Source organism: Pan troglodytes, chromosome 11, assembly GCF_028858775.2.
Source record: "Pan troglodytes isolate AG18354 chromosome 11, NHGRI_mPanTro3-v2.0_pri, whole genome shotgun sequence".
NCBI classification, from domain to species: domain Eukaryota; kingdom Metazoa; phylum Chordata; class Mammalia; order Primates; family Hominidae; genus Pan; species Pan troglodytes.
In genome coordinates, this window is record NC_072409.2 from 2209675 (window position 1) to 2222976 (window position 13302).

A 13302-nucleotide genomic window follows, 5' to 3' on the forward strand; every position below is an offset into this window, starting at 1 on the left:
CCCCACCTCAGCCTCTCCAGTAGCTGGGACCGCAGGTGTGCGCCACCAACACCCAGCTAATTTTTTGTATTTTTTTTTTAGAGACAGGGTTTTACCATGTTGCCCAGGCTGGTCTCAAACTCCTGAGCTTAAACGATCTGCCCGCCTCGGCCTCCCAAAGTGCTGGGATTCCAGGCATGAGCCACCATGCCCAGTGGAGAGCCTTCATCTTTCAGAGGCAAAGCCTGGTGGGTTTTGTGTAGAAATGACGTGCTGAGATTTGTTGTGGGACAGTTCTGAAAGTGGGTGGAGACTTTGGCAAAACAGGATTCACCTTGAGCTGATAATTATTGATCCAAGAGGTAGAATGTGTGGGATTTGTTACATTTTTATCTCTATTTTATTTGCATGTTAGAAATTTTCCATAGCAAAAACTTTAGAGATAGGAACAAAAAAATTTATGGTTCCTTTTAGCCTCCCCAAAATGGCATAGGTGTTCCAGGGTTTGCGGGCAGTGTCTGGGATGGTGTTGGAAACCCCTTCACATGTGTCTGTGCACGCATCCTTGCCTTGAAAGACCCTGCTCAGATGCTGCCAGTACTCGCTGGAGTGAGAACACGGGAATGTTTTTGCCAAACAGCCTGGACCGTATCTGATTAATCTGCACGTACTTGCTTGCTGTCCTGACTAAGTGCTGGCCGCTGACAGCCGCTTCTGTTACCAGCGCTTTCATCCATCAGGGGGTCATTTAATTAGGGGCCCACAGCCTTGTCCCTGCTCCGTGATGTGCAGGTTCAGCACAAATCCGCGTGTTCTGTGACCATCTGTGGTAGGAGAGGCATCGTGCTGTTGGCGGAGTTCTCTCTCCTAGCTCCACATAGACGCTCTGTGTGGTGAGGGCCTAACTGATGACCTAGAGGGGGCAGGTGGGCTGGTCTCGCAGGTGGCCGCAGCCTGGAGTGGGGACTGCTGGATCCTGGGCTTCCCGGGAGTCCAGTGCTCACCACACTGAAGGTCATGCTCCTGCTTTTCAGACTGGGCCAGTGCCATCCGCGTCGCAGCTCTGGACTGCATGGAAGAGAAGAACCAGGCCGTGTGCCATGACTATGACATCCACTTCTACCCCACCTTCCGGGTGAGTATCACGCGGCTGCTTGTCCGTTGAAATTCACCTTCTACCCCACCTTCTGGGTAAGTACCACGCGGTTGCTTGTCCGTTGAAATTCGCCACATCATAGTGCCTGTGTTTTTGGCTTCTCTGGCTCTCTCCTTGGAACTTCGTAGGAATTGTAGGAGCTGATGTTTGGTGGGGGCAGCTCTTGTTCCACCCTGTTGTGCTGTGGAAGTGTCTGTGGGACTGTCCACGCTCACACAGACCCAGTCACATGGAGGGGATGCGTGAAAAGACCCCCTGCAGCCTGCACGGCCAGGGGGCGCAAGGAGACCGGGAGTGCAAGGGCTGGCACCCCAGCCTGAAGCCACACGTGTGGTCCGTGTACCATGGGGCTCTCACACATGCACACTCATGCACACACACACGCACACACAGGCACAGGGCCTCTGCCTTCCCCAGCCAAAGTCAGCCCTGCAGACAAGGCTGTGCCCATTGCTCCCACTAGGGGGCGGAGGTACCTGTGACCCTGTTGCAGGCCCGTGCATAGCGTGTGCGTACCCGCGGGTGCCACTGCCTCCTGCGTGCCTTGACATGGACATCTCCAGAAACGTGGGCGCCTTGGGCCCACTTCCTGGGAAGCTTTGTCAATTTGAGTAAAACTCCGTCCTTGTCAGCCCTGGTGCCTTGCTGTGTGGTGTGGTGTCATGTCATGGTGGCTTCGCTTGTATTTTGGGGGCTGTTGTTTTCACTGTGCTGGCAGCACCTGCGGTCCTGCCCCAACAGGTGCCACGCTGGGCGGCACCGGTGTCAGCCCTGCCCCAGGGCCTCTCGGGGCCTGTGTCGCACACTTGCTTGCCTGCCTCCGCGTGTGATTACGTCAGCATGGCTTCCTGTTGTATTTTGATTTTGCTTCAGACACAGGTCACACTGTGCTGTATGTAAACTTTCGGGCCCTCTTTCTGTTACTTAATGGGACATTGCCCAGATCCACTACGATGCTCATTGGATGGGATTGTCCAGTGACGTCACTCTGAGAACCAGAACCCCCCGTTGCCAGGCGTGTGGGCTCTTCCGGGCTTTGGTGGCTTTGAACGGCGCTGCTGTGCGCATTCCCGGGCACGGGGAGAGCTGAGGCTGGGAGAGAAGCCACTGGGCCGCGAACCGGGTCTGTGCACAACAGACCTGCAGGCCAGCAGTGTCAGGCAGTTTCGTGCTCGCCCAGGGAGCAGTGCAGCAGGAAGCACTGGCGGCTTCGTTTGCATTTCCCTGGCGGCTGCAGTGCCAGCACATCTGGCTTTGTGGGCCGTGGGTGTCACGGGTGAAGTGTCTTCCTGTCATCTGCACGTTTCCCTCTTAGCTGGCCAGTGCTTTTCTTACCGACCTCATCTCCGCCATCCTGTAACCTTGTCTCGTCGCTGTCTCTAACGTACCCTTTGATGAAGAAAGTTTTTAATGTTAACATAAGAACCTAATCATCCACTCAGAGATACTGCGTGGTGTCTCCTCCTCCTGCACATCCTCCGTGTTGTCACAGCTAACGCTACAGCTAACCATTAAGACATACGCTCACTACCAAGTCCCAGAGAGCGGTGTCTTTTATGATTCCAGCCCAGTTGAACCGTCTTGCTTCTAGCCCTGTTGGGTCAGAAAATGTAAATGATGGGAATGCTGATTGGAGCTAACCTTAGCCCCCTCGTAAATCTGACAGGAAACATTAATATGCACAAAGACACGGAGAAGTGTGTGGTTTGTCATCAATTTATGAAAACTTCCCGAAGGAAATTGAGTAAAGCTCCCTCTAAGGTGACGGGCGTTTTGTTGCTTAAACACATGCAGATGCCCATGCAAGGCTGCCTCTTACTTGTTCTGTGTTTTTCCTCTTAGTATTTTAAAGCATTTACAAAGGAGTTTACAACTGGAGAAAATTTTAAAGGTAAGGACATAAGCATTGTATTTTAGTCCCTGAGATTCCCCTCATAAACCTGCTAAAGACACACAGTCCCAGAGCCTGGGGAGCTCCCAGCCTGGGTCAGCACCTTTCCCTCTGCTGACCTTCCTGCCTGCTTTCCCTTAAGAGTTCAGATATTAATAGTTTCAAAGAGAAATTTTCATTTTGTGCTTTGCCTTGCTTGGCAAATATTGTAGTAAAAACTTTTTCAGAGTAAATTTTTTATTGTAAAAATATTTGGAGATGTGCACAGATCACATGTACCCACCCAATGAATTTTTACAAACAATCCCACCCAGGCGAGCATCGCCCAGAGTGTGATCAGACCCCGCAGGCCACACCCTGGGGGGCTCTGCCTGTGAGGGACCCGGTGGAGCTGCCTGGCCTGCTCCTCTCCGCGCCCTGGGGGGGCTCTGCCTGTGAGTGACCCAGTGGAGCCGCCTGGCCTGCTCCTCGCAGTGCCATGTCTTGCCATCTGCCTCTGTTGCCTGTCCCTGTGGCCCACCCATGCTTGTCTCATTGCTGTGTGGTCTCCAGTTGTGTGAATCCAGCGCTGTCTGTACCACGCCTGTGGGTGGCATTGGGCACACCCATTGGGATTGCACATGTTGCTGCCACCCGCACCCTGCTGTCTTTGGGCCCCAGGCTGGGACGGGGCTGCTGTCCCTGGGTGTAAGCCTGCCCCGCGAGGACAGCCGCACACACAGCTCTGACCCTGGTGTGCTTCCGGCAGGACCTGACCGAGAGCTGCGAACAGTCAGACAGACGATGATTGACTTCCTGCAGAACCACACGGAAGGAAGCCGGCCCCCTGCCTGCCCGCGCCTAGACCCCATTCAGTGAGTAGCTCCATGAAGAAGGCGGCCGTTAGACTCGTGTTGAACTGTGCAAGAAACGTAATAGGTTTCTATTAAGTGATGTGGCCACTGGGATGTGGTGGCCAACTCGCTGCTGTTGACGGCACTAAAAGCCTCTTTTTTTCCTCTTGAAAGGCCCAGTGATGTTCTTTCCCTTCTTGACAACCGTGGCAGCCATTACGTGGCTATTGTCTTTGAAAGCAACAGCTCCTACCTTGGACGGGAGGTACGGCCTCTGCGTGGGCTCCAGGTGTCACACGTGGTGTGATTGGGGTTGGCGGTGGATCTGTGATGAGATTTGCAGGTGCCGGTCACTGTGTCGGCATCTCGTGTCCTGTCCGTGGCTTTAGGTCTTGTTCATTATCAGAAGCTTAGTTAATGTTACTCAGCAAAGTCACTGGTGTCTGGAGAAGACTGTTAGGATGAGAGAGCTTGGCGGTGGGAGGGGTTCAGAAGGTGGCCTGACCCTAGGTTTGAAACTAAGAGGGGGTTTTGCAGAAGATCTCGTTTTTATGACACGCCCGGCTCACCTTGAGGTCGTTCTGTATTTTGTATGCATTATTACTAAGATTTTTTTCGTTGCCATATTCTGAACTCTCAACATTTTTGCCAAATCCAAGATTCTGTAAAACGTCGTTTCTATCATCATACTTTGATTTCACACGTACAGTTCTGAAGCCTTGCTTCTGGCCAAGTCTAAATAAGGTCCAGGGACCAGGTGCAGGGGCAGCTCACGGGGAGTCATTATTGCTGACAGTCTTCCCGGAGACGAGAGAAAGGCCTCACCGCACATGCGCTCGCCCAGCACCCACCCTGAGCTCCTCTTCCTCCTGGCAACTTGATAGGCGACTGTTTTTCTGTCCACTGGGGGGGGCCTTGCGGTGAATGTAGGAAACAGCTTTGCCCCTGCGAGGGCTTTTGGAGACGCACTTGGGAAGGCAGCTGCAGACACCTGCACTGTGACCGTCTCGCTTTGTACCCTGGCTGCCCTCCTGGCACCCCAGCACCACCCCCTCCAGGTTTGATGGTGACGCCAGGCTGCCTCCAGATGGTTGGCCAGGATTCTCTGTGGAGGGCTGAGGAACCGCTAGCAGTGTGTGGCTCTCCCAGACCCCTCACCCCTGTCCCAAGGCCCCTCGTGCCCTTGCTGTCTCGGGCGGGGCCTCCACACACGCAGACCAGAGGCAGGTGTTCCCCCGAGAAGAGGCGGGTGTGGGCCCGTCTTGGTGCCGGGCACGCTCCCCTACCTGCCTGGCATGCTGGTGTGTTCGGGGCAGCCAGGCTCCACTCGTGCAGGAGGAGTGCTCTTCAGCACAGAGTCACGGCATGACCCAGAGCAGAGACCAGTGTGGCCCCAGAGTAGCGATCAGCTCTTCGCAGACACACCCAGCTCAGGAGACGCACGGCCACGCGGGGCGCCCAGTTCACACCTTTAGCCAGGGCCCTTGGTTTGAGGAGCAGCTGGTTTTGTTGCTCTGTTAAGAGAAGGAAAAACGTACGCCCAATGTGGTGGTGGCGCACGCGGGGTTTCTTCCAAAATCCTGAGATGCCACTCCTGTGGTCTCTCTGCCATGGAGACCCTGTTGCTGCCCCTTCAGCCTGAGCAGAACCAGACAGGAGCAGGTGGCTGGGGAGGAGCGGCAGCACGAGGCCTGCTGCCCCGGCCACGAAGCTTCCACACGCGGGACGGGAGTGCGAGGCCGTGGGGTGTGGCTGCCGTGTGCAGGGACTCACTTGACCAGTATCAGTGTTGGGGGGGGCGCGCTGGTTTTAGAAAGTCAAGTGCAAATTCGCGGATAAGTGTTTTCTTTGATGGGTTTGTAAAATTGCCGAATAAGACCGTGGTTTCTGCTCATGGCGTGTGTGCCGTCAGTTGCCTTAAAGTGCAATGAGAGTGAAGATTTGAGTGAGGGTCTTGCCTGCAGGGGAACAGGCTTCATGCCCTTTTGTGAAAGGTTCCCTGCAAGGCCATGTATCTGCACGTCGTGTTTTCTGAGAAACTGCTAGCCCCTGTGGAAGTGTCATTGTGTTCTCATCCCCCAGGTGATCTTAGACCTGATCCCGTATGAGAGCATCGTGGTGACCCGAGCGCTGGACGGGGACAAAGCATTTCTGGAGAAACTTGGTGTTTCTTCAGTCCCTTCGTGTTACCTGATCTACCCAAATGGGTCGCATGGATTGATTAACGTGTGAGTGCCCGGGTGGGGTCTGGGAACCCCGTGCCGTGCGGAGTTACCGGACAGAGGCTCCGAGTAGACAGTGCAAGTCTGGTGTGAGATCGGGGGAGCCCTGGCCCCTCCGCCTCGCTTCCCTGTGCAGATTTGGGCCCTGGCTCTCAGCCCTTGGGTATTGCTGATCTGTGCTGTGTTTTCGTGGATTTCTGTTTTCTCACTGCTGTGTCCCCGCACCTAGGAGGAGCCTGGCGTGGTGACTTACCAAGAGCCGCAGAGGAAACCGTGGCTAAACCAGCACATGCATGAGGGCTGCTGGGCCGGGGCTTTGGGAGCAGCTGATGCTCTTAAAACCCTGCCCTGGGTGGACTCTTGGGATGCAGTTTGGTCTGTGTCTGGGGCTGGCAGACGAGCCCACGTGCCCACCTCTGCAGAATGAGAAGTAGGGGTGGGCACCAGGCCCTGCCCCTCACGTTCTGCTCTTTCTCTAAGAACTGCAGAACCTTGGCAAGCCCTTCGCCTCTGCGTGGAGTGCCCGTGTGCCCCTCATGAGGATAAGCCCTTCGCCCCTGCGTGGGGTGCCTGTGTGCCCCTCATGAGGATAAGCCCTTTGCCTCTGCGTGGAGTGCCTGTGTGCCCCTTGGATAAGCCCAATGAAAAAGTAAACAACTTGAATCAGGTTAGAAAAAGAACAGTGAGAAAAATGAGGCTGGGCACAGGTGAATCATTTGAGTCTAGGAGTTCCAGACCAGCCTGGGCAACATAGTAAGACCCCATCTATGCTAAAAAAAAGACTAGCCAGATCTGGTGGTGTGCCAGTGTAGTCCCAGCTACTCAGGAAGCTGAGGTGGGAGGATCACTTGAGCCTCAAAGGTCAAGGCTGCAGTGAGCTGAGATCCTGTCACCGCACTCCAGCCTGGGCGACAGAGTCAGACTCCGTCTCAAAAAAAAAAAGAAAGAAAATGAAAAATGGTTGAGAAAGTTAAGTAACGTCCTGAGGCTGGAGAGGCCCCGGCCTCCTCCTCACCTTGGGGAGAAGGACAGCGTGAGGCTAGCCTGCCCTACACTGGGTGGCCCCTTCCCCTGGCCTGAAGTTGCAGCACCTGCAGCCTTCCAGCATGTGCTGGTTTAGCCACGGTTGACTTTGCGGCTCTTGGTGACTCACCACGCCGGGCTCCGAGGTGCAGGGACACAGCAGTGAGAAGATAGGACGTGTTTCCTGTCTCTTGGGGCTTCCAGTTCAGCCTCCTCAAAGATCGACTGGGGCATAGAGGGCGCCTTACAGAAGCCCAGAACACCGCAGTTTCTTAAGTGTTTTTCTTTCCTTTTGAAAAAGAGGCCAGGCTCACACCTGTAATCCCAGCACTTTCAGAGGCTGAGATGAGAGGATTACTTGAGCCCAGGAGTCTGAGACCAGCCCAGGTTGATAGTGAGACTCCAGCCTATGACAAATAAAACATTAGCTGGGCGTGGTGGAGTGTGTCTGTGGCCACATCTACTCAAGGGGCTGAGGTGGGAGGATCATTTGAGCCCAGGAGGTTGAGGCTGCAGTGAGCTGAAATTGCACCACTGCACTCCAGCCTGGGCAACAGAGCAAGATCCTGTCTCAAAAATAGATAAATGAGTGAAAATAAAAAAGATAAAGCTGGAATTCAGGGTAACCACAGAGGCCATTGAGCTTGTTGGGAGATGCTCTGAGTGCTTGGGGGCCCGGCTCTGCCAACGAGGTGGCCCATTCCAGGCCTGGGGCACAGCACTGCACTTGGCAGAGCGGCCTGAACCACTGCCAGATGTTTGTTTAGTGTTAAAAGTATCATCTAGACAACTTCTTAGTGTCAAATAATGTTAATATTTTTATAGATATTTTAATGTTTTTGCAAATAGCACTGCTACATTCTGTCTTTGGAAACAAGCTCCACGTCACACTGAAGTGCTCAATAATGGCATTGAGGGTGTCCTCAGAAGGCAGCTCCGCCCTGTCCACACAGCGTGGGCACACAGGGGGCTCAGCTCCACCCTGTCCACACAGGGTGGGCACACAGGGAGCTCAGGGGCCTGACATCAGGGAGGGGCTGACGTCCACCCCAGGCCCCGACTTCCAGATGCCTCACTCAGGGCTGGCAGATTGTGGGCGCGTCGGTGAAGGCTCTTAGGCATGTTGGAAATCGCAGTCAGAATAAAGCTCATCTTGGCAGATGCTCAACCCAGCTTTACAAAACGCCTTAAGGTCCCCACAAACATAAATGAGTCATAGTACTTATTACAACTGGAACTGGTTGTAAATCTGTGGATTTGGTGTGTCTCTTATCCCCCAGGTGGAAGCGCAGCCGGAGCCCAGGCGGGGTGTCAGCTGTTCCCACTGACTCCCATGCCCCAATAAATGCCCGAAGGATGAAAGGGGTGGCCCAGAGCTGTCCTGAATGCCACGGCTCCTACTTCAGGATTTTATAAAGGAGGCTCTTCTCACCTTTGCCCTCCCCTCTCTCACAGCGTGAAGCCTCTGCGGGCCTTCTTTTCGTCTTATTTGAAGTCATTGCCGGATGTGAGGAAAAAATCGCTTCCCTTGCCTGAAAAGCCACACAAAGAAGAAAATTCAGAAATCGTGGTTTGGAGAGAATTTGACAAGCAAGTGTTCCTCTTGAACTGAAGCCCCCGGAGACAGTGCGTGTAGACCGAAGGCTGCGTGCTTGCAGGGCGGGTTTACTCAGAAACCCACCCCAGCCGCTGAGAGCCGCTCAGGAGCCTTCCCAGGGGCCCTGGGAGTCTGTGGGGAGGAGCCAGGACAGGGAGACTTGCTGTGGAGGGAAAGGTTGGGCATTCCCTGACGCTGCCATATCCCGTCCTAGGTCGAAGCTGTACACGGCGGACCTGGAGTCAGGGCTACACTACCTCTTGCGGGTGGAGCTGGCAGCCCACAAGTCCCTGGCCGGCGCAGAGCTGAAGACGCTCAAGGACTTTGTGACCGTCTTGGCCAAGGTTTGGGACGGTGCTGGTCTGGGCTGCATGTGGGAATTTGGCTCTGCACAGAGTGGGCCCTGGGGGGCGTCGGACACTGCGGGGGCTCCGGACACTGCGGGGGCTCCGCCAGCTCCGCTGAGGTGCTCTCCACCTTGCTTTGTCGCCCAGGCCCGCGCCCCAACTCATTCCACCCATTTCCCGAGTGCCTCCGGCGTCCACTGCTGTTCCCAGCACTGGGGCTGGGGTGGTGGGTGTAGAGAGGGGCGGGGGCGTGAGCCGAGCACCTGCTGGAAAAGCCCAGCTCTGGCTGCCTGGAGAGTAGATGGAGGAGGGAGCGGAGGCCCACACCTCAGCTGGCTCTCAGAGGAGCGCTGCACGGGGGCTGGGGGGAGAGGGAGAGGCAAGGGCTGTGCAGATCCAGGTGGGGTGTGCATCTGCCCCGCCAGCCAGGTTCAGGGAGGGGTCCTGGGAGCTTCACGCTCAGCACCATCACCAGCACAGATGTGTCTGAGACCACTGAGGGGGTCGCCAGGAGCGGGCAGAGATGCAACCCAACAGAGCTCAGGCCTGGCCATGCCCAGGGTCAGGCTGAAGAGGACCAGCCAGGGAGGTGGCCAGGTGTAACTCCATGAGCTCGGTTGCTTGTTACTGTCTAAATGACAAGAAGGCTTAGGCTTAAAATATTTCTCTTGCCAAAAATAAGATGCATGATAGAATAATTTATAGTGAGCACTCTGGATAGAGTTTACTTACAAAGTGATTTGTGAAAAGTACAGGAAATCTTGAAGGACTGGAAGTGCCTCAGATGAATGCATGAACATTGCCCAGGCAGGTTTTTCCCCCACGGTGCCATCCAGAGTTCAGAAATCTCTAGCTGGCCTCATTTCCTTTAAGAAAGTGTCCTGCTAATCTGTCCATCATATTAGTGGAGGACAGTGTGGCTCTTAGTGGTGGTGGCCGCCGGCCAGCTAATTCGCTGCAGTCGCACAGCTGTCGCTAGGCAGACCTGCTCTCCTCTCCCCGCTTCTCCGTCTTCCCCTTAGTCTAGTTAGGCTTGGAGCTTTTACACTTGTGCTCTGGGCAACTCCTGAGGCCAGGGTATTAATAAGTTATTCTTAATATTTTTCTGAAGTTTACTTGGATGTCCAAAATAAATTTGATTCTGGTAAATTAATCACGGTACTTTTTAACCTACACGGGAGAAAATATATTGGACTGAGCTGAAGATGCCGGCGTTTCTGGTCTGGCATCGCCACCTGTGAGCTTCAGCTCGGGTTTGAGGAGCTCTTTTGGTGGCTGGCGTTTCTGGTCTGGCATTGCCACCCGTGAGATTTCAGCTCGGGTTTTCGGAGCTCTGTCGGCAGCCTATGTTTTGCACAGTTTGTGGTGCAGCAGCTGATCAGAGTTTCTCCTAAAAAGACAGAGCCCTGGGATCTTCTCAGCCAGACGCCTCCCCAAGCTGTGTTGATGTCGGCCAGCCTCACGGCCCACACAAGCCCATAGGCAGTTAGCCCCGGCTGCCGGCGCGTGTGCACTGCCGTGCGCCCTTCATACAGTCAGTGACGGCAGAGGGGAAGCCCAGCGGGCGGGCAGGCGGGGTCAGCACAGCTCCTCGTGAGGAAGGCAGAATAAATCAGCAAGCCCCCGCCAGCTCCATGATGAGTCACACACCGTGACCTTGCCTGTCACCTGGCGGGAGCGAGGCCGTGGGCGCAGGTGGGTGAGCTGCAGGCACGGGCTGGAGAAAGGCATGGCCGTGGGCACAGGCTGTCCTGGGGAGAGGCGCAGGCTAGATGCCCACCCCATGGCCCCTTGGGTTTCCTGCCTCCCATCAGAGAAACCCGAGTTCTGAGAGGCCCCGTCCTAGGTTCAGCCCGTCTGCGGATGGAATGCTTGTCTTCGGAGGTGCTGTGCCCCCCGCGGTGGGGGCGGGCCCGGGTTTGGGTCTGTAGCTCTCAGGTGGCTCCTTCCTCATGCAGCTGTTCCCTGGACGGCCGCCAGTCAAGAAGCTGTTGGAGATGCTGCAGGAGTGGCTGGCCAGCCTTCCCCTGGACAGGATCCCCTACAACGCCGTGCTCGACCTGGTCAACAACAAGATGCGGGTGAGCCCCAGAACCCTCGCCAGCCACGCTGCACCCTCCTTCCCTCGCCTTCCTTCCCTTGCCCTTAGCTGGTGCATCTCCCTGCTCGGGGCCCGGGCTCCGCTGTGAGGAAGGGGAGCAGCGACTTACTGTCTCCACGACAGCATCATGGCCATGGCCTCCTGTCTGCCTTGGCAGCGTCATGCTGGGACTTCAGTTTAAGGACAGCTCACCAAAAGTGCACTGTGACCACCTGTCCTTTGGACAAAATGGGGTTTTCTCAAGCAACGTAGTACTTGGGCTTTTTAAATTTTTAGTAAGCCAATCTGACGAAAACTGATGTATTCAGTAAGTGTGGCAGCCTTTCCAGAGCTTTCCCCAAGACCAGGTGCCAGCAGGTGCCAGTCTTCGCTCAGGGGACCAGCACCCCAAGAGGTCCTGGCACTCCGTCCTGCCGTTCCCTCCTTAGTCCAGATCAGCAGCTTCTCTGTGGCCCCCAGAGTGTTTACTCGCGGGCAGTAAACCCAGCGTGCTGCTTGTCCGACGCCCGCGTGGTCAGTGGCACACAGCAGATCTTCTGGGAATCCTGTAAGGTGCGCTTGTCGTGCCGTGATTTTGCCAGCTTTGTCATTTGCTGGCTGCAGCTGAGAAGCAGACGGTGCCGGGCTTCTTGCCTGAGTCTGTCTTCCACCTTGACTCTACTCCGAGCTTGAGGTCATGGGAGCACTCTCACGTGACTGCGACGTGTGACATCTCCCTCGAGAGCACGTCCCGGGCTCAGGAGTCCTTAGGGAGGAAAAGGTTGATGAGACACGAAACCAAACCCAGCGTAATCTGCCCGGGGCTCTCAGCCCTCCTGGTCCAGCAGTCACCCACTCTGATGGCCACCCTATTGCTTTTTCAAAGTGAACACACCTTGTTTGTTCTGGCCAAGAATTATTTGACAGTTGAGCTTTTTTCTGTTGTTAGTTGCCTTTTCTCTTAATACTGTCCTTACAACTAATTCTAATTTAAAAGAAAAAGTGTATACATTTTATGCTTAATATTACTGGTTTATCAAGATATAGAAGAACTCTCTCTTCAGAGATTGGCTTGAGAGCTCCTTTAGTAAAGGAGACCATTTCCTCTCTTTTGTTTTATTGAATTTAAATTTGCATATGGTAGGAGGCACAGATCTTATGTGTACAGTTGATACAGCTTCAGTAAACCACACCCCCATTATCCACCCCCCCCAGTCAAGAAGGCAGCTGTCGACTGTTTTTAATTTCAACAATTATCTTTTATTCTTTGGGGTTTTTTTGTTTGTTTGTTTGTTTTTCAGATTTCTGGAATATTCCTTACTAATCACATAAAGTGGGTTGGATGTCAAGGAAGCCGATCTGAGTTGAGGGGTTACCCGTGTTCTCTCTGGAAACTGTTCCACACTTTGACTGTTGAAGCCTCGACCCACCCAGATGCACTGGTTGGCACAGGTAAGGTGTCCCCATACAGGCCAGAGGGGCCGATGGTCTGCCTAACAAGTTAACCCAGCCGGTGTGTGCGAAGGCGTGTACTGCTGTATGGGAGGCAGCATGTCGCCAGGGCACTGAGGCAGGGGAATGGCACTTCAGACTCCTCTCACACGGTCAGCTCACCCAGGGCTGTGGCTGCGGGGCCATGAGTTCCCCTTGTCAGAACTTGCAAGGATGTGCATGGCTAACGTGCAGAAAATAAACCATAAAGAAGAAAGAGTGCTGGCTGGGAGTTTCCCTGCAGTGTAAACTCCCTGTTTTTTGCTTTAAAAAGACAGAATAAGTGAAATCTGTTTGGAGAGGTGTTCTCATTATCAGCTGTTGTATAACAAATCACCCCAAAATTTAGCAGCCAGAACCACGGGAACCACGCACGGTTATGAGCTCACGGTTTCTGAGGGCCGGGCATGGCCTCATCTGGGTCCTCTTCTTCAGGATTGGTCAGGCTGCAGTCGGAGTGTCAGCTGGGCCTGGGGGGTCACCCAAGGCCCACCTGGGAGAGTGGCTTCCCAGCACCCTCATGGGGCAGAGAGCAGGGCCTGCCTCCTTGCATGTGGCTTGCCTAAGGCCCTGAGCTCCATGCTGGCTGTTGACTGCTGGCCACGCTCAGGGCCTCTCCATGGGGCGGCTCACATCATGGCAGCAAGCCTCATCAGCAAGCCAGTGAGAGGGTGCCTATCCGA

The 13302-nt window shown here is 54.7% G+C and overlaps 1 protein-coding gene across 2 annotated transcripts in view; it reads left to right on the forward strand.

Moving 5' to 3' along the window:
* Nucleotides 1–13302, forward strand: part of QSOX2 (quiescin sulfhydryl oxidase 2) — a 38975-nt gene that overhangs the window by 17471 nt on the left and 8202 nt on the right. The window contains exons 2-10 of one of the 2 annotated variants that reach the window (XM_016962088.4): nt 1014–1114; nt 2978–3026; nt 3775–3880; nt 4034–4124; nt 5942–6087; nt 8560–8694; nt 8916–9045; nt 11007–11129; nt 12430–12580. In XM_016962088.4, the coding sequence (XP_016817577.3) occupies nt 1014–1114; nt 2978–3026; nt 3775–3880; nt 4034–4124; nt 5942–6087; nt 8560–8694; nt 8916–9045; nt 11007–11129; nt 12430–12580 (1032 nt within the window). The remainder of the gene's footprint in view (nt 1–1013; nt 1115–2977; nt 3027–3774; nt 3881–4033; nt 4125–5941; nt 6088–8559; nt 8695–8915; nt 9046–11006; nt 11130–12429; nt 12581–13302) is intronic. The other variant, XM_016962089.4, reaches the window with a different exon arrangement.